Raw genomic sequence first — 18,966 nt, 5'->3', positions numbered from 1 at the left:
TCCGCGATTCTCATTCCAGTTAATTTTGTCACAGATCCTGATTTCCTTTAGTTTTCTCATTTTTCTGGAATCCTGGCTAAACGGTGTCGCACAAATTCGGTGTCTTTCCACAGCTAACCAACACAGCTGCACCCTTGCTCCCGTTTGTTCAAATTGTTTTGATCTTCTGATTGATTGCCAAGCGACAGCACGGGCCCCTGTCAAACCGTTCCCCTTTGTTCTGCAACCCCAACAAAAGTGACAGCTCGCTCCATGAGCTACCTACTGCGATGAGTGACCGAAACGAGCGGCGAGTGAGAGACCTTTTTCAGGAACTCATGGCTTGCTGCTCTTCAAAGGATGTCATCAAATTTGAAAGCAAAACACGATCACTTATTTTTTCGCTACGTGCTAGGTTAGAAAAAAATGTTTCAATTCCTCAGCTGGTTTAGTATATATTGTTTATCTGTTTCTTTTTTGTTTCGTTTTCTGTAAAACTCTAGTACCTTCAAATTCAATTGTTTCGCGAGAGCTCACATCACTCGATGCAGTCGTCACGGGGCCATCTTCTAAAGACTGCGACGGTCAATTCCAACAAACTGTTTCTATTTAACTTCGTACAACTTTCAATATTTTATTGTTTCCTAACGGTTAGAGGGTTCTGTCGCAACGTGTTTTTTTTTCTATTCTCACTCGCAATGTTGATCGATAAAGTAGCTTCAAATACATACAAAGAGACTCTTTTTTCGTTTTTTTTTTCTTCAAGGAATGTCGAAAACGTTTAAAAACTAAGATAGTGCACTAGATAAAATCATTGAAAATAAGTAACAAACATAATGAAATCCTTCAACTCTCAACAAACACAGATGTATTACACAGAATCGATTGCAGCGGTTTTTTTTTTGTTTTGTTAGGTCGTTTTCCGAGATTTTTTCGAGCTCCCAGCTCTCTTGCGTTTATTGCGTTCAACTTACCCCCTAGGGAATGTTAGTAATTATACTTTTCTTAACACAAAATTAGTATACCTAAAACAAATCGACGACGTCTAGTTTACGTAAAATAAAAACTGTCATTTTCATAAAATGAGATCACAATGCAATTTGTTTTCGAACGTTTCTGGAATGTTAGTGTGGAAATCTTGCTAGCAGTTTAAAACATTTAGTTAAAATATATCTTAAAATAGGGAAGCGATCGAGATATGAGCGCGCGCGTATAGCCTAAGGATTAGTAAGGAAAGCTGGAAATTTATAATAGATAGTACGGACAGTACGGCTAGTGGAAACGGGTCGATTATATGGAGTCGTAAACAGTACGATAGAGATATCAGAGAATGTTTGCGATGTTATGGTTCGGGCAGTTTTGGCGATGGCGACGATTTTTAAAATTTGTTGTTGTTCTTAGGAGCCAATTAAAACTGGTAAATGATCACCTAATTTTCTTACAGTGCAACTTGTTCCAAAGGCAATTAATAGTTTCAAGTTGAAATTCAGAAGTTTCAAATAATATTTTCGAACATTCTGATTATTGCAAACTTCATATTTCAACCGTTTTTATTAAATATTTTGATCGATTGTTAATCTTAATGTTTATTACACGAAAAAAACTGGTAAAGAATTTTTTAGATAAATATGCTGCATTTTTTATAGTAGCATAATTGCATAGCATTTTATAACTTTTTGATTATAAGTTTTGCAAATTATGCTTGAAATTCGGAAAAAATGTTATTCCTTATTTTAATATTTTCTTAATCAAAATGTTTGAATTTATTTTTAAATTCCAAAATTTAAATTTTCGCAGGCATTTTAGAAAACCATCATCGCTTTTTTTAAGAGTTATTACTATTGCTTTAAAATTAAAAAAAAAAGAAAATAACAAAAATTAGCAAATTTAAAAAAAAAATAGAAAATTCTGCAAGTTTTTGATTTAAGAATATTTGAATAATTTAGTAACTTTTTGATTCAGAATTGATTCGAATAATGCTTGAAATTGAAAAAGAATACTATATTGGAATTTCTAGATTGTTTAAAAAAACATTAATAAAAAAAAAACCGGAGACAAAAAAATAAATTTTACAATTTGAAATTTCAAAAAAAAAAAATCAATTCCTATTCCTGTTGTTTTAAAACAAAAAATCCATAATAACAAAAAATCAGAAGCTAAAAACAACCATCATCTTCAATTAAAGGTTATATACCTATCTTCAATTTGAAAAAAAAAATTAAAAGCATGCTGTTAAAATAAGAAGGCATTTAGATAATTTTAAAAATCGAAACTACAAAATTAGGAATTCAGTCAAATGTTTGATTTTTTGAAAACTTTACTTCAATTTTCAATTACCAATTTGTCTGCAGACTTTTTTAAATCATAATTTTTAAAGTTTATATTAATTCAAAAATCTAACAAGTGAGAAATGTCAGAATTGAATGTAAACTTTTTCTTCTAAATTTAAAAATTGTAATTTTAGAAATGTAAAAAATATAATTGTTCTAAAAAATAATTTAAATTCAATACAAGCAATTTAAAAACATTTTTTTTAAGACAATTTTAATTTTAAAAATTGTGAATTATAATATTAAAACTTAATACGGTATGTCCACGCATCCTTCTTCTCCTGGAGATTCTTAAAAATGTGATCCGTTCCCAGAAAGCACTCTGCGGTAAACACAACGCTGTACGGCTGGCCAGTTTAATTTATGTTTTGTGATACATTTTGTCGGATGCAATTCAAGGCTTTAAATGCATAATTTCTTTTATAAAATCCAAAATTTTTAAAACAATCTGGAAAAAGTCCGATCTACTATTTTCGAAATTCTTAGATTTTTTCAATATGATTTTTCGAATTAATTTTTAATTATAAAAAATCAACTTTATTATAGAATTTTACTATTGAAGCTTTTTTTTTTGTTGAATTCATACTTGTTTTTTTAATCTAAATAAAAAAATAGCGGTGAATGATATTAATTTTACAAAAAAAATACCAATACTATAAACTTCAAATTTCAAAGTTTTGAAAATAAATCATATGTTTTGAATTTTTTTAAGACATTACTTTAATTTTCAATAACAAGATACTAAAATTTGAGGGTATTTTTAATATTTTAATTATTTCAATCATTTTTAAATTAACACAAAAAATTTAAAACCTATGAAATTTTATTATATTTTTTGTTTAAAATTCCAAAAAATTTAAATTAAAAAAATAGCGTGATCTTCACTTTTTACTAAAAATAAATAAAGCAATTTTAAAGTTATGAATAAAAGAACTCACGGTAATTCATGGTATGTGGTACGGTAAATCCAAGCATCCTTTAGCCCCTACACATTCTTTGAAATGTGATCTGTTCCCAGAATCCTTTTTGCGTTTATCACAACACGGTAGGGCTGACCACCTTACCTTTTTTTTAAATATTTGATTAAATCAACGATCCTAATATTTAGAGCGGTGATAATAATATTGCGATCTTTTAAAATAATCAGGGATAACATCTAATGAATTTTAAGAATTTAGCAACTTGTTATCGCCACCGCCAGGAAGTAAAGAGAGACAGCACACCTGAATCAAAGGAAATCCTTCCAACTCTAACTACGATATGGCAAGTACGGACAACTTTCCTCCCTCCCCCCCTCCCACTCACTCAGGAATCCTTGTATTACAATTCCCGTGGTACACCTTGATCGGTCCCTCGCAGTAAAAGTAACTATCGAATACGTTACCGTAGCCGTTCTCGCGCCACCACGTGCACAGCTGCCGGTTCCAGACGCAATCCAGCCGGTAGATCAACCCGGGGAACTCGAACCCCATCAGCGTGTAAAAGTCCTGATCGCCGAGGTGACCCTTGAACGAGTACTTCTCGACGATGTTCTTGACCGAGTCGGGCTTGATGATCTCCTCGTAGAGGCGCGACTGCCGGATCCGGTCCAGCTGGAGCATGACCACGCCCGAGTTGAGCCCCGGGTAGCCGTGTTTGGTTTTCTTGGCCGTCCGGCTGAAGAAGCCGCCGATCGAGTTGCCGATCGTGGTCGTGGTCGTTTTGTTCAGGTAGTAGGGCGTGCCGAACAGGGTGTGCGAATTTTGCGCCCGGTACTTGTACAGAATGTGCAGGTAGACGGGGGTTAGTTCTGGGGCTAGTCCGAACAGGTGTTCCGGTCCAAAGTGGTCGAACTGGTCGAAGAGCTCCTTGACCGAGGACCGGAACACGACGTCGCAGTCGATGAGGATCGCTCGCTTCATGTTGACGTCCACGATCCGGTGCAGGCCGAGCGAGAGGAGGAACAGGGCGTCGCTGTAGTAGCTTCCTGGAATTGACAACACGATCATCTTAGTACTGCGCACTTCTTCAGACCTCCTCCAACTTACCCGTCTTGTAATTGAACAACGGCAGCATACTCTTGACGATGTCGCTAATCTTCTCCGCGCAGTCCTTCACGTCGTACAGCGTGTAAAAGACCACCTTCCGGTAGTGGGCAATCTGCTCCCGGATCAGTTCCTCCGCCGAGCCCTCGCTCTGCTCGTCCGTAATCACGTGCAGGTGCATCGGAATGGTCGTGTACTTGAGCAGACTCTTCAGGAACAGCTCGAACTTGCTCTTCAGGATCACGTTCTGGCTTTCCTTGGTGTAGATGATGAAGATGTTGTACTCGGTGGCGTTGTTCTCCTTCGGCAGGTACTTGACCCGTTTCAGCTCGTTGAGTCGACTGCCCAAAAAGTGCACGGCCGCCGCCTTCCCCCCCACCGCACCCCCCAAATTGTGGTGATCCAGCAGGGCCTCCGAATGGGCACCACCACCGGCACCCCCTCCATGATGATGGTGCTCGTGGTCAGTCTTTTGGAAGATCGTCAGGATGTTCCTCCGGTTGAAGATGCTACTGTTGGCATAGATGATCAGCAGAAACCCGCTGGCAATGATCAGAACCAGCAAGATTTTGTTCATGCTCCGAAGTTCCAATTTTCGCTTCAAGTTTCCTATTTTGGCCACACACTCGTCCCGTTGCTCTGTCCCTCCCCCCACGCCGATAACACACCAATTTGGACACGCCCCCCAACCACACGTTTCTAGATTCTAATTGAACATCATTCTTTTCTAATTCGCTGCAGTTTGTTACCGGAAAAAGTTGCACAATTTCACCCTAGGCTTATCGATTGATTTGTTCGTTGCGTTTTCGCTTCTTTTTTTATCTTCCTTCGAAAGGCTTGTTTATAATCCTGTCGCAAGTGCTGTCATTTTGATTGAATCTTGTTGGAAAAAGCAAGATACAAACAGAAGAGAAATTCCTCCGTCAAACAGTCCGGGCAGGGGTGCCAGATTGGATAAATACCTAATCGGATAAAAACACAACGATACTAAACTTTGTTGAGTGTTTTGGTTTGTGCCGAAAAATCTGAATTTAAGAGTTAATTTGGAAAACAACCTGCATAGGTTTTCTATGCAGATAGGACCTTTAAAAAATGTATTCTATAATTTATTACGATCTCGATTACGATAGTAAAAATCACTAAAATAACCTTATCGAAAATGGTTACGTGCTTTCTTTTTTATGTATAGAAATAAAGTTCGTTTTTTTTCGAGTTTTGGCAATTATTTTGAAGTTTTTCTTCACCAGCCCCTACATTTCTCTCTGATTCGGTTTTAGCTTTAGCTGTTGCTTATGATCTGCTTAATATTCATATGTTCAACTGAAATCTATATATATATAAAATTTCGACGGTTTTGTTCGAACGCGAATCAGTTCAATACGGAGCCTCGGAAAGAGGTGATCTTTGTTGCGTTGGGTTCGTATAAGCCCAATGAAGGTTTATATGCTAAAAAAATCCCACTTTGGCCACTCTGGGACTGATTCCGGAGCATCTGCAGATTATATGGGAAAATTTACGTAAATCAAATTTTGATCGCAGGAGGCTGAATAAGCTAACAAACTGAAGACGTCAAGAAACAAAAAAGTCCAGACGAAGTTTGTCAGGTAAGGCTTGTTTTAATAAACTATAGCTGCTTATTGAATTTTTGAATTTAAAGCTTCGAATCAATTTGTTATGATCTCTCATCTTATATTTATTTTAACTTGCATTATTTTTCATGTATTTCACATTTCATTTGATTTATTACATATATATTATATCTATTATATTTATTATATTAATTATATTTATTATATTTATTATATTTATTATATTAATTGTATATATTTCAAATGCCTAACAACCCCCCCCCCCCCCCCCTTGGAACGAGCTGTCAAGTAGGAGCTTTTCTGTCAAGAAGGACCGCGAGGTTAATTTTTCAATTTTTTTTTTAAATTCATTTTAAACTCATTGCACCCAAAAAATAAGCTTTAGGGACCATCCACAAACCACGTGGACACTTTTTCGGGAATCTCAAACCCCCCTCCCCCCCCTCGTGGACAATTGTCCATACAAAAAAAAACTTTTTTATATGGAGCGTGGACAATCGCCATACCCCCCTAAAGTGTCCACGTGGTTTATGGATGGTCCCATTATCGCTGTAAACAATAATATCAGCAATCTAAGCTTCATTTTAGGACCCAATTAAACCAGTTTACTAACTGTCTTTGAAATTACCTCAAAATCCAAGCTGGAAATCCCAATTCGACCGAAAATAAATCTTTTCTTAAATAATCTGTTTAATTTATCGGGACATAAACTTCAACGACATTTGATGATTTTAAAATTTCAAGAAATGAAAAAAAATGATACAAATATTAAATAACTTGTTAATACTAAGTTACAATGAAAAAGGCATTTTCAACTTTTTTTTCAAGTGTTCAAAGAGCCGGTGAAGTTGCATTTTCAATTTTCTTTACCCCGTTGGGGCTACAAAAATAACAAAAAAAAAATCAAACACTTACATTCAAAAACAAAAAATAAAGAAATTTATAAAGGGACCATCCATAAACCACGTGGACACTTTTTTGGGAATCTGTTACCCCCCCCCCCCCCTCGTGGACAATTGTCCATACAAAAAAAATATTTTTTGTATGGATCATGGACAATCGCCATACCTCCCCCTCCCTAAAGTGTCCACGTGGTTTATGGATGGTCCCAAACCTAAAAAAACAATTCTAAAAATTACAAAATTAAAATAAAATTCATAACATCTGAAATTTAGATATTGAAAATTTTAAAAATTAAAAACATGAAATTAAAAAAAAAGATTAAAGAAACATTATTTATGTAATTTCAAAATCCTGAAGTTTTAAAAAATTAGATGTTGAAAAAAAAAAATTAAACATTAAAAAGTTCAAAAAAAATATTCAAAAAAAGCTAAGGAGTAAAAGATTTACAAATTTTAAAAATAAATAATAAAAAAAATAATTCTTGAATTTTATAATTCTGAAATTTTAAAATTCTTAAATTTAAAAAAATATGTTTGAAAATTCAAAAGAATACATATTATAGATATTGTAAATTTTAAAAACTAAAAATTAAGATCTTTAAAAGAAGTCATGGATTCGATTTTATGGAATTTCTAAAAAAAATATAAAAATATTCAAATGTGTAAAATTTTAAATTCTGAAATTAAAAATTTGTTGTATTTAAGAATTCTTATGTTTGAAAATCCAAAAATTTAAATACAATTGGGAACTTAATTTCGGTAATTCGGTAATTTCGGAAACAATTGGAAACTTTAAAAAATAAAATTAAAAGATCTAAAATAAAATCAAGAATTTAAAATTCTAAAACACAGATTTAAAAAAAATCACGCAAATAATTGTTTTGTACAGACAGAAATCAAGGAGTAGAAGATTTGTAAATTTTAAAAATAAATACAAATGTTTAAAAAATACCTTAAGCTTTCAAATTATGGAATTTAAAATTTCTTAAATTTAAAAGTTCTTATGTTTGAAAATTTGAATATTTAAAAACTACAAATTAGGAACCTAAAAATTTAAATTAAAAGACCTAAAATAAAATCAAGAATTAACATTTAAAAAATAAATCTACGGTCCACACACAAAAGATTTTTTTTTTGTACTAACAGAAATCAAAGAGTAGAAGATTTTGAAATTTCAAAATAAATACAAATAGGGGAACTACACTCAAACCCCGATGGTTTGACACCAACTGTTTAGTTTGACACGCCTTTTACACGGAGTTCACACTCACTATCAAACGTTTGTTTTGATAGTGTGCGCGAGCGCGTGTAAAAAGTGACAGTTCGTCACTTTTTAGTTTGACATTGACCAACCAACGGGGTACAAACTCAGCCTATTTCTATTATCGGCTTATCAGCACTTTGATCATGAATTACAGCTTAAAGCGGTATACGCACTTCGGAAGGAATCGATCGAGAAAAATTTAAAATGGGCAACAGCGGCAGAGTAAGCAAGCCAGAGAGGGCGAAGAAAAGCCCCAAGAAATCGTTCCCTCTTCTTTGTTCTGCTGTTCGTAAAGCTGTTTCTTGACCCCTTTCCTTCCGATCAGCATACTAGCCTTAAATAAAGTGTTTTTTTAATGTAAAAGTGAGCAAGCAATTCTTCATTGTTGATACATCTGAAAATGTTGATTTTATAGCGGAAAACGGCAAAAGTAAAATGGGTATTTTTCCCCAACATAAAAAAAACTTAAATCAAAAAAAATACTAAAAACTAAAAATTAAATTTGATTATAATTTTAAGAATTAATTAAATTTACATTAAATTTTTTACTGTTCCATCGTCCGCGAAACCTCAGTGGTAAATTTTATGTCACCTTTTCAAGGTAGAAAAACAGCTGTCAAACTCCTCAAAACGTAAACAACAACAAACGATTTCAAAAACAAAAAAGCACTTTTCTCCGTTCCGACCGCCCGTATCGGAACCTCACAACTCACAGAAGTATGAGCTTCGAGGACAAAAAGAAGGCCCTGTTCGCGAGCCTGGACAGCGCCGAAAAGAGCATCCCGTCCGATTCCGTGCTGCACCAGGACCAGAATGCCGACTACAGCCGGGTCCGCCGCCGACCCGGATCCGACTCCAGTCGTCGCCAGGAGGTGGCGTCCCGCGAACCGATCCGCAAGTTCCGCGGCAAGGAAAGCATCTTCAAGCGGCCGGCGGCCCCGATTGGGAAGTGTTTGCCGATGACGCGCGTTCCGGATTTTAAGGTAGATTCTATGAACTTCCATGTTGAAGTTGAACTGATTTTGATGCTTTTGCAGAAAAATCCCCACAAATGGACGAAATATTCGCTGGAGGACGTCGACACCAGTGACCGGAGCAACACGGCGGCCGCCTTTTCGTTTCTGCGTGAAATTGAGTCCCAGAAGCGGGATCAGCAGCAGCACGAAGATGAAGAGGGTCCGACGGAGTTTAAGAGTAAGGTTCGCTTCAACCGGTCGGTTAAACTGCAGGCACGACTTGAGGAAGTGGACAAGCCACCGCCGACGGAGGAGGACAAGCCGAAGGTGAAGGGTTGCAAGGTGGTCATGCCGGAGTACGTCGTAGGACAGAAGCCGAAAAAGAGCAGGCCAGTGAAGGTTGGTGGGGGTGCTGCGGGAGGAGGGTCGTCCAAGCGGGATCGATCTTCCGAGCTCAAGTTGGATCATTTGATGGAGGAGGAGGACGATGAGGAAGATGATAATGATGGTATGGATTGAGGTGAAGTTAGATTGTGATAAGATTTAGATTTAATTATGTTCTGTAATCGCTGTGAAAGCGATTCCGAGTCAATAAATGAACTTCAAGCTTAACACATCAAATGTACGAATTATATTTGTACTCGGTACTGTTTCTCTCATCTTCAATTAGAGTGTAAACACCTGGAATACACTTTCGGCGTAACAAAACAAAGTCGGTGGCAATTCCCCTCACCAATCCAGAACAAATAAGAAAGTGAAAAATAATCAACAATAATTCAATTGGCAGTCGTTTCTTGCGACCTGCTCAAACCGTTACCTCGTCATCCTCGGGGTCGACGTCCTGCTCGTCGTCATCGTCGTCGTTGGCCCTGTTCAGGCCATTTGCGAGGCTCAAGTGCTGCTGCTTCTGCAACTCCTCCAGTGTCAAACGGGACAGGCTCTGTCCCTCGTGTCCCAGTTTGGACAGGTCGCGGATCAAGTCCTTCATCACAGTCCGGTTCACGTTTCGTGCCATCTGGTACAGCAGGAACCAGTGGCCGAAGGTGGCCTCTCGCGAGACTCGCTTCAACCGCTGATAGCTGACCGGGGCGACCTCTTTGTGCAGCAGCTGGAAGCGAAGTCCCGACGAGCACATCTGGAAGATCCGGAACAGAACCTGCAGCCCGGAAGCGACGCCCAACGCGATGAACCACACCCACAAAAAGGCAAAGATCTTCTCGTTCAGGATGTTCTGCGGAAGCAGGCACAGCGCGTCCATGTTCTGCTTCGAACCGCTCGGCCCAATGTAGTGAAAGTCACACTTGGCCAACTTCGGAAACACCAGCGAGTTGTACTGCGTCCACGCGTTCATGTCCATCGAAAACAGGGCCTGCATGGCCGGCTGGTAGCTGTGCCAAAAGTCCCCAAAGATAAAGTTCACCAGCCCGATGTTCACGATCACGACCGCCAGGTTCAACGCCTCGCAGAACACAAACATCAACGCGTACCGCCGAATCTTCCCCGGAGACTCCTTCGCAAGAAAGGCAACCGTGTCCGCCCTGCGCTGCGCAGTCCACTCGGCCGGTGGAAGAATCGATGCTGAAAAAACAACCCTGTGATACCAACACGACGATCCCTCAGCTCTACTCACTTAGGTCCTTGCACAGCGTCTGGAGACGTTCACCCTCGAAGAACCGCCACAGGTGCTTCGGGAAGGAGAACAAAAAGGCCTGGATGGCCAGCACGAACGGGACCCATTGGTAGTACTTCTGGTAGAGGCGCTCGTCCTGCGGGATGTGCCCCATCTGGACGCCGATCTCGATCACGTCCCAGCTGGCGAAGGCTGTGGAAAATGAGTCATTCTGGTTATGCCTATGACATACATAACTGTCAAATTTGATTTTTTACCATTTAAATAAAATTTTGATTGTATAAATAGGGGTAATTTAATATTCATTCAATATTTTAGATTTCAAAAATATTTTTTAAGTAGAAATTTAATATTTTCTCCCTAATGACCCACTTTACCCCACACCACCCTACCTCCCCCGCACAAAAAAAAACCCCCCAACTTACTAAACTTGGGATCCCGGCTGATGAACGTCCCCAGCACCCAGCAAAAGTTGTTCATCGACTTGCGGTAGTCGGTCGCGATCGACGCGATACAGTCGATCGGTTCCCCGAAGTAGCTCCGCGCGGACAGCAGAATCGTGAAGAAGGCCAGCGTGAAGACGGTGGCCCGGCTGTGCAGCCGCCAGACGGCGTTCGTCGCGTCCACCTCCTTTGTCTTGAGCAGCTCCCGCAGGGGCTTGGTCAGCGTTGTGATCATTTTGGGGCCACACAGGAAGGTCGGTCGATTCCGGTCGGTCACACGGCGAAAACTACGCGGAAAACACGGCGGTGGAGGCAACGACGGAGCAGAGAAAAAACCGTTGTGTGGGGGAACTCGCGATCGGAAACAAAATGGCGGTTTTTGGGGGCGACCGTCAACATGAGGTGAGTGACCGGAGTGACCAAAGTGGGGAAGTAACTCACGAGGTACACTGAGGAAAAAGTATTTTTAAAAAGTTTCAAAATCTGTTGTTAAAAATTAAAAAAATCTGAATCTAATGTTTTTTTTATAGGTACTAAAAGCTGAAATTGACAAAAGGTCAAATAATGTTTTCTTACAAATATATCCGTATATTTCTGTGACTAGTTCTTTTAAATAAATAACGGAACTTCCAAATCATTAGTTATCCATTTTTTTTCAAACATTTTCATTTTTTCATTTTCTGCAAGTAATTTGTTCTGAAATCAGGAGGAAATCTAGTTTTTTTTTGTTTTTGCGAAAACTTAACACGTATTCTTATGTGTGGGACAAATTTCGAAAGAGTTCTTCTCAGGCACATTTATCTGAATATGGGCAGAGCAGTTTCGTAATAAAGAAAAAAAAAATCTAACCTCAAAGCTAAGTACGGAGATCGGAAGGAACGCATTCAAGAAAAGGTACGTATTATTTAGTAACCCGTTTTTAAATTCCAGGATTATAATTTTTAAAAAGTTTGACGAATATATTTTTTTATTTAATTTTTTTTTTATTTTAGAATTTTTAAATCAATTTGCTATTTTTTCTTGTAAAATTATTAACAATTATTTTTAAATTATTCCTGAATATATATGTATATATTTTTAACTTTTGATGATTTGTAGTATTAAAAATTTTGATCTATAAGAAAAAGGTATTACTACTTGTAATTTGTACTTAAGAATGTTTAATTACAGTCCAGACTCGATTATCCGAACCTTGATTATTTCGATTATCCGATTATCCGAAGGTTTTTATGGGACTTCGCGGGACTTCGAATAATTGAATCACAGACAAACAGACGGGACACTCGAGTTCGGAACCATCGTCCTTCAATAACCGAGCCAAAACGGTTATTTCAAATGCAATTTAGCTTCGGCATCCACTCACCCGGCGCTGATGGCGCTGCTGTCGTGACAGCTCGCCCGTCTTTCCTCAGTGTGTGTAATGTGTTTTTGTTGTTGTAAAGTTGAGCGTGAGCACGTGGCAGCAAATGAAAACAAAACAAAATATGATAGAATTCAGGAATTCTAATGGTGATTCATAATCCAGGCTTTGCGGGACAAGATTGGGGCAGTTTCGACCAGGGTCAGATGAGTGGCTGACTAGCGAGGACATACCCTTTACCCCACTATTAATCCGGTAGGCCTGCCGCTGCCGAGGCTGCTGATGAGGCGTCCGCTACTGCGGAGGAAGCCAGATTCTGTGGTGAAGTCATCTCCTTCGGAGCAACCTGCTTATCCTTCATGGATTGCTGCTCAGATTGCTGCTGCTGGTCGCCCTTTTGGTGATGTTGCGTCGATCGTGAGCGCCACTCAATCTTCATCCACAGTTGTTCGCCGTGAACACGTTTCCCGCGGATGTTTCGAAACGAAACGCGGATGTTTTTGGGAGCAACGGGGAGGACCAGTGGTTTGGTCTCTGTCGTTGCGATTATGGTGCGTCGTTGCTGATGCTGCCGCATGGTTTGGCCGTCATCTTCGGCCGTCGGTGTTAATTTTTATTTTTATTTCATCGAGTACAGACAATAAGCAACAACAACATTATTTAAATCAGCTGTTGATGATTACAATCGTTAAGGCTTGATTGTCTCACGCATACACTGACATGACACATGACAGTAATGGGTTTGTATTGGTATGTTTGGGCTGCGCTTCGGCATAAGCTCACCAGGCAGCGCTGGCGTCGCCGTGATTTGGTGGTTTGATGAAGGACGATGAATTTCAAAAATTATTTGTATGGAGAGTCACGTCTGTTTGTCTGTGATTGAATCATGGCCAAAACAAAAAAAAAACGTGTTTTTTTGGTTTTCTTATTTCAAACATCAAATTCGAGTTTTGCGACCCCATTTAAGTCAAATTAGAAAATTTATTGCCTTTAAACATTTGGCCACCATCTTGGATTTAAATGTTCTTAATTATTTTAGAGTTGTTTAGTTAGATCAAAAGTGAAGTGAAATTTTCCTGAGGTAGATAATCAGGTCTGAGCTGTGACTCATTTATTTTTTTTTTCAAATTTGGAATTTCAGATATTTAAAATTCTTGGATTTTCTCTTTTTCGGTTTTTTTTGAGTATGTATTAAAAAAATGGATTTTGTTTTTATATCCGTCCTTTTAATTTCATGATTCTGCGATTTTATGTTCAATCTTATGAGGCCATTCTGGACCTGTGATTTTTTTTAGCGAGATTTAAAAAATCAAATCCTGGCTCGAACCAGCACAACTTGGAATCGTTTCCCTTCTGAGTTCAATTGCTTAGGGAAAGGTAGGTAAAGTCTGACTCCGAAAATATTTTGTGATTTTTTTTTTCATTCTTTAAGAAAAACCAACCAACCAATTTGAAGCTTTAAAAACAAACAATCTTGCTTTTTGCGAGGCTTTTTGTCATATTTTAGTAACTTTTTTTTATTCTTTCAAGTAACAGCAGATAGTTAGTAAATGTTACTTCTAAAATATGTTGTGAGTTTATCCATATAAGTAAGTTAAAAAGGATTAAGAAAATCCCTAAGAAATCTCCTCTCTGTTCTGCTGTTCGTAAAGTTGTTTCTTAACACCTCACCTTTGGAGCTGCGTATTTGCCCTCAGCTAAAATGGGGTCGCGAAACAAGAAGATTTGTTTTGTTCACGGTTCGATTATCCGAAGTTCCCTAACTAGTGGCTGATAATGTTTTGAAATTCTAGATGCCAGGATTCCTTTCCAGTTAACATAAGAGAGCACTGAGGCATCGAAATGTGAATTTGTAAAAAAAAGGACTGAATCAAGAATTGTGAGATTACCACAGAAAACTTCAAACTGCAATGCTCGTTTTGAATAATTTACTTTATTATCAATATTCGTAATCTTTGACGCGGGGTGGCTTTCGGCAACGAGCTTGCGTCTTGTCGCCAAAGTGTAAAATTGTTCGTGGAGTAAAAGTCCTTCTCCCAGCACGTACCATTAAGCCAGCCCGATACGTTGTTCCGTCAAAATAATTGTTGTTACTTCCAATATTACTACAATTATTACACGACTACATTCACTTAGCGCGCTACAAATAGTACCATTTTCAATCGATTAACCGTTTTGGAACATATATTATCAAACATAATACTCGCGAAAAAGTAGGTTTGTTGAACTTTGTTGAAGAAATTAATATATTACTAAGAACCTATTGTCCATGTTCCAATTATTGCATTTGATTGACTGAATCGCGGACAAGTTAAAATATTTTATTTCGGACCGCAGCCCGAACAAAAACTGTTTGCGAAATGCATTTTGGTGTACGCTTTTTACTTCCTTTCTGCTACCGACTTAAACTAAGCCTAGTTTTTTACGCTGTAAACTAAAACACAAAAAATATAAACAAAATACTGTTTGCTATGTACAAAAGAGTGACTTGAGCTGCAATTCCAGCGTTACAAACAATTGATTGATTTTACTCGCTAGGGTTTAAGTTGATGTATGATATCGATCGTGTTACGCGTGATTCAAAATAACAGCTAGAGACAGTCAAGAGTTTTTTTTAAGTTGGTCGCATCACACGGTAGCGGTGGCGACATTTTGCTTATAAAGATTAAGTAGGATCGCTTCGTTTTGTTCCTCACAATTATGTTTCAACATCACATTGAAATTTACAACTGCTGCTGCTGATGGGTGTATAGATTTTCGTTTGGATCTGACAGACTTTATATCATTTCTCTGGAAATGTTTTGACAGAAGCAGGTTTTTACAAAAAATGTTTGGCATGTTTCTGTTGCGAATGAATGTATTTTGTTGGCCCTTCGGTTTGTAGTTTATTTGAAAATAAACATAATCTATTTCAGGGGAATCCTGGATGATATGCTGGTTTGACTATAAATTTTAGAATTTTAACGATTTCAATTTGAATGCGCGATTGCATGAAATTAGAAACGTTTATTTTTTTCAGTGTGCCTATGAGTTACACAAAATCAAATGAGTTCCTACACGGAGAGAATTTCATTGATCATTTTTTTATGTTTTCAGAAAAATAGTATAAAAAAATTGCTTATGGAAAAATGAACTCAAACCCTCATTCATCCCAGAACCCCCCATATTTGAGATCCTCACTTACTGCTGGACCGCCTCCAACATGGCGATCTTCAAATCACTAGCCAGGTGGGAAATGTCCACCACCGAATCGACCATCTCCTGCACGGCCGTTACGCTGGGAAAGTGCTGCGCGGCCTTCTTCGTTTTGGCCACGCAAGTCTTGAGCGCCTCCGACAGGGCATCCGCACACTGCAGAACCCGCGTCTTGACGTTTTCCCGCGATACGTTCCGGTGGACAATGTCACCGATGTTGACGAGGTTATGAGCGCTCAAGACGACAAACTTTCCGTAGGCTAGGAAGAATTTGGGCGGTTGGTTGTGCTCGACGGTCTGCAGGAAGGCGTCAATCGCTTGGGTTAGGTAGCCCATGTGGGTTACCGTTTGGGACGCGTAATAGACCAGAACGGACTTGTCGTTCGGATCGAGGGCCTCAGTCTTTTCGGTGGCGGCCGCATCCGCGTTCCGAACCACGTTCTCAAAGTTCTTCTTCAGATCTTGCGGCAGAGCGTCGTGAATCTCGGCGTTCGTTTTGGCCGACGCCTCTTTGGATTCGAGACTGACGTAGTCGTAGTCTTCGGGCCAATCGCCACCGTTGCTGCTGTTGTGTTTTTGCTGGTGGTTTCCGGTGGGCGTTTGCGGCGTGGTGGCAGTGGTCGGTGACGTGGCAGTTCGTTTGAACAGGAGCGTTCCGTTGCCCTGGATGAACGAGGCCGTCTGGCGGACGTCCTCGACGAGGGTTTGAGCGCACGCGATCAGCTGGTCCAAACTGTCCGGTGGAAGCTGCTGTTGAAGCTTTTGAGTTGCCTCGGGTCGCTGGAGCGTCACCAAGGTCCAGCCTTGGCTGTCCAGATTCTGCGATGCCTCGTGGACGAGCTTGTCCGCATCGCGCAGTGCCTTAACTAGAGGTTTCAACTTTTGGGCTAGACCTGGAACAAGTGGAAAAAATTGTTAGCTCAATTCAACGACTTGAGATTGTGTCGACTTACCCTTATCTTCCGCCTTGGTAGCGTTTCCCAGTGCACCCTCGCCAAATTCGGCCAGATCGTGCAGGGCAGTACGGAGCCGCACAGCGGCCAACTTGAGATCCATCATGATCGGATCGAGTTTCTCCTTGGTTCTCCAGTTTGGTGAGACGAAGCCAAGAAGTCTGAAAGAGGTGAATATAGTTTGGTAAAATTGTTTTAAGGGTTTAAAAGGGTCACAAAAATACCTTGAAACTGCTGAAGTCGCCTCGTTCTGTAACCGGGCCAGCGTCTCCAGTGCCGAGCCGAGTTCCAGTGGAAGTTCTCTGGGTGGCAGTGGAATGTGCGGCATCTGCTGCTGCTGGTGGTGTAACGGCGTTTGGGGAACGTCGTATGTGCTGGAGGTAAACGACGACATCGAAACCGAGTGGTTACTGCTGAAGATGCCACTGCTCTGGGAGTGTGGCGTGGCCGGTGCTTGGGGTAGCGGGGGAGGTGGCGTCGATCGTATCGAGACCGGATTCCGCCTTGGGACGTCATAGTCGGGCATGTTGGCCAGCGAGGACCGGTTTGAGGAGGACAGACTCAGGCTGTCGCTGGTGAGCAGGGACGAGTTGGATGAGCTGGGGGTGAGGTTCTGTTGGGCCAACAGGTTGTTGACCGGTCGCGGCACGTCGTACGATTCCTCCATCCGGTAGTTGAAGTGTAAATGACCCGGATGTTGCTGATGGAGCAGGTTCGGCGTGTGCGGGGAATGTGGACTCGGGTAGTGGTGGTGATGGCTGTAATGCGGAGGCGTCCGGGACCAGGCTCGTGGAGTGTCGTAGTTGATAGGAACGGCCGGTTTGGGCACGTCGTACGTGTCGAGGGCGTCTGGTGTGGGATAAGAGTGAGGCTGCTGCTGATACGGACTGTTTCCACGGGTCGGTGTTGGCAGCAGATCATACAGATACACGTCTCCACATTTCTGGGGCGTTAGAACCTGTTGAAGGAAAAAAACATGATTTAATATTTGCTTAAAGATTCTTTAATTTAATGAAAATTACAACACTGATTTTTTTCCGTGTGTCCTCCCCAAGCTTAAGTCACTCAATCTTCTGAATTCCTTAAAGGTTTATGAGTTACTTGAGTGGTTTTTGGCGTAGGACTACGGAAAAGGACGGAAAGAATAATAAAATGACAAATTTCAAATTCGATTCAAAGTTTTTTTAAATTAAACTAATATATTTGTTGAAAAGTTGCTAAGCAGCTTTTGCTGCAGTGTAAGTCCAGAATAATATTTGCATATTTTACGATTGCATGAGCTTTTCTACAACTCCAATAGCTTCTGACTATTGTTCAAGACTTCCTATTGTATTAGTAATATTCCAGAATTTTCCACCTCTTTTCATCCTATTATATTTATTGTTTCCAACGAGAACGCAGATTTTTAATGAGCTTTTTCTTCGCCGATTCCGCCATTCACAATTGATTGCAAACAGGTCTTTCCCGTGGGGAGAAAATAGTAAGAAGAATCTAGGAATTTAATTAGTTCTTGCCACTATTTGCACCCAGGACTCACCTCCTTCGCAGGTCTTTGTCATAAATCCCGTCTCACTGTATACGGTTGGTTTCACTTTAATTTAGTTGGAAAGCTCCTTCGGCGAGTGAAAAAAAAACGACGTAAAAAAGTTCTTCAGGCGACGAACGAAAAAAAAATCGCTGATGGAAAAATCGTCTATCCTTCCGGTTTGTAATGGATGCAATAGCTGTATTTACCACGGAAAACCCCTCGCGAGGACGACGGCTGGCGTTGAATCACACGAACAGACTGATACCGAGTCGAGGAAAAAAAGGGAAATTTTTACGTCGCGGACAGGATGTTAGTGTGAGGAGGACTTTCTCCCTGGCGCATGCGCCACGCGTATCCTTAATTTAAGGGCAGATTGGCAGTTATTGTGCTGCGTTTCGAGTTATTTTGGTTCGTTTAACGATTTCCAAATCACCCCACCGGTTCGGTTCTTTGGTGTTTGTGAGCGCGGAAATTCGTTGTTTTTGTTGTGCTTTTTTTTTCTGCCGTGTGTCTGATAAAAGAATATTCCCTTTTTCCCCATTTAGCAATGGATGTTATGGAAATGGTGCCCCGGTCTAGGTTCGGTTCCGTGCTGGCATAATGTGGCTTCATTAATGAGGAATTATGGGAAAGCGTTTTTCCGGATTCCTCTCTGTGGGACGAGACGAAAGGAAAATGGGAGAATGATATTAATCTTTTACCATTTTGCGCGACGTTTTTCTCTCCGTGTAATAGCTTTTTTGTGGTCGAGCGAAGAACTGCCATCTGTTGGTAGCTTTGTGTAGTTTTGACGGTTTCGTGATTTAAGAATCT

The 18,966-nt window shown here is 39.8% G+C and overlaps 4 protein-coding genes across 6 annotated transcripts in view; 1 reads left to right on the top strand and 3 right to left on the bottom strand.

Annotated features, from left to right (window-relative positions):
• Positions 1 to 3,407: 3,407 nt before the first annotated feature.
• On the bottom strand, positions 3,408 to 5,248 carry LOC6030976 (xyloside xylosyltransferase 1). The gene is made up of 2 exons (XM_001841778.2): positions 4,337 to 5,248; positions 3,408 to 4,275 (listed from the first exon to the last, which is right to left on the bottom strand). Exons 1-2 carry the CDS (start codon positions 4,908 to 4,910, stop codon positions 3,611 to 3,613), a joined length of 1,239 nt encoding a protein of 412 aa, XP_001841830.1. The 5' UTR covers positions 4,911 to 5,248; the 3' UTR covers positions 3,408 to 3,610.
• Positions 5,249 to 8,709: 3,461 nt separating this feature from the next.
• On the top strand, positions 8,710 to 9,665 carry LOC6030977. 2 transcript variants are annotated; one of them, XM_001841779.2, is made up of 2 exons: positions 8,710 to 9,071; positions 9,126 to 9,665. In XM_001841779.2, the coding sequence occupies exons 1-2, from the start codon at positions 8,808 to 8,810 to the stop codon at positions 9,561 to 9,563; spliced, it is 702 nt and encodes a 233-aa protein (XP_001841831.2). In that variant the 5' UTR covers positions 8,710 to 8,807; the 3' UTR covers positions 9,564 to 9,665. The 2 variants fall into 2 exon arrangements, with proteins under 2 accessions (XP_001841831.2, XP_038120616.1); XM_038264688.1 differs by having other exon boundaries at positions 8,755 to 9,033.
• Positions 9,653 to 11,491, bottom strand: LOC6030978 (innexin inx4). The gene is made up of 3 exons (XM_001841780.2): positions 11,100 to 11,491; positions 10,675 to 10,866; positions 9,653 to 10,622 (listed from the first exon to the last, which is right to left on the bottom strand). Exons 1-3 carry the CDS (start codon positions 11,350 to 11,352, stop codon positions 9,850 to 9,852), a joined length of 1,218 nt encoding a protein of 405 aa, XP_001841832.1. The 5' UTR covers positions 11,353 to 11,491; the 3' UTR covers positions 9,653 to 9,849.
• Positions 11,492 to 14,391: 2,900 nt separating this feature from the next.
• LOC6030979 (breast cancer anti-estrogen resistance protein 1) overlaps positions 14,392 to 18,966 on the bottom strand; it is a 105,941-nt gene continuing 101,366 nt past the window's right edge. For both annotated transcript variants that reach the window (XM_038261442.1, XM_038261444.1), the window contains exons 4-6: positions 16,850 to 17,583; positions 16,626 to 16,786; positions 14,392 to 16,565 (exon numbers count right to left, since the gene is read on the bottom strand). In XM_038261442.1, the coding sequence (XP_038117370.1) occupies positions 15,658 to 16,565; positions 16,626 to 16,786; positions 16,850 to 17,583 (1,803 nt within the window). In that variant the 3' untranslated portion in view covers positions 14,392 to 15,657. The remainder of the gene's footprint in view (positions 16,566 to 16,625; positions 16,787 to 16,849; positions 17,584 to 18,966) is intronic.

The sequence above is a fragment of the Culex quinquefasciatus genome, chromosome 3 (genome assembly GCF_015732765.1).
Source record: "Culex quinquefasciatus strain JHB chromosome 3, VPISU_Cqui_1.0_pri_paternal, whole genome shotgun sequence".
NCBI lineage: Eukaryota > Metazoa > Arthropoda > Insecta > Diptera > Culicidae > Culex > Culex quinquefasciatus.
Note: the sequence above shows the minus strand (reverse complement) of the source record. Positions and strands in the feature narration are given on the sequence as shown.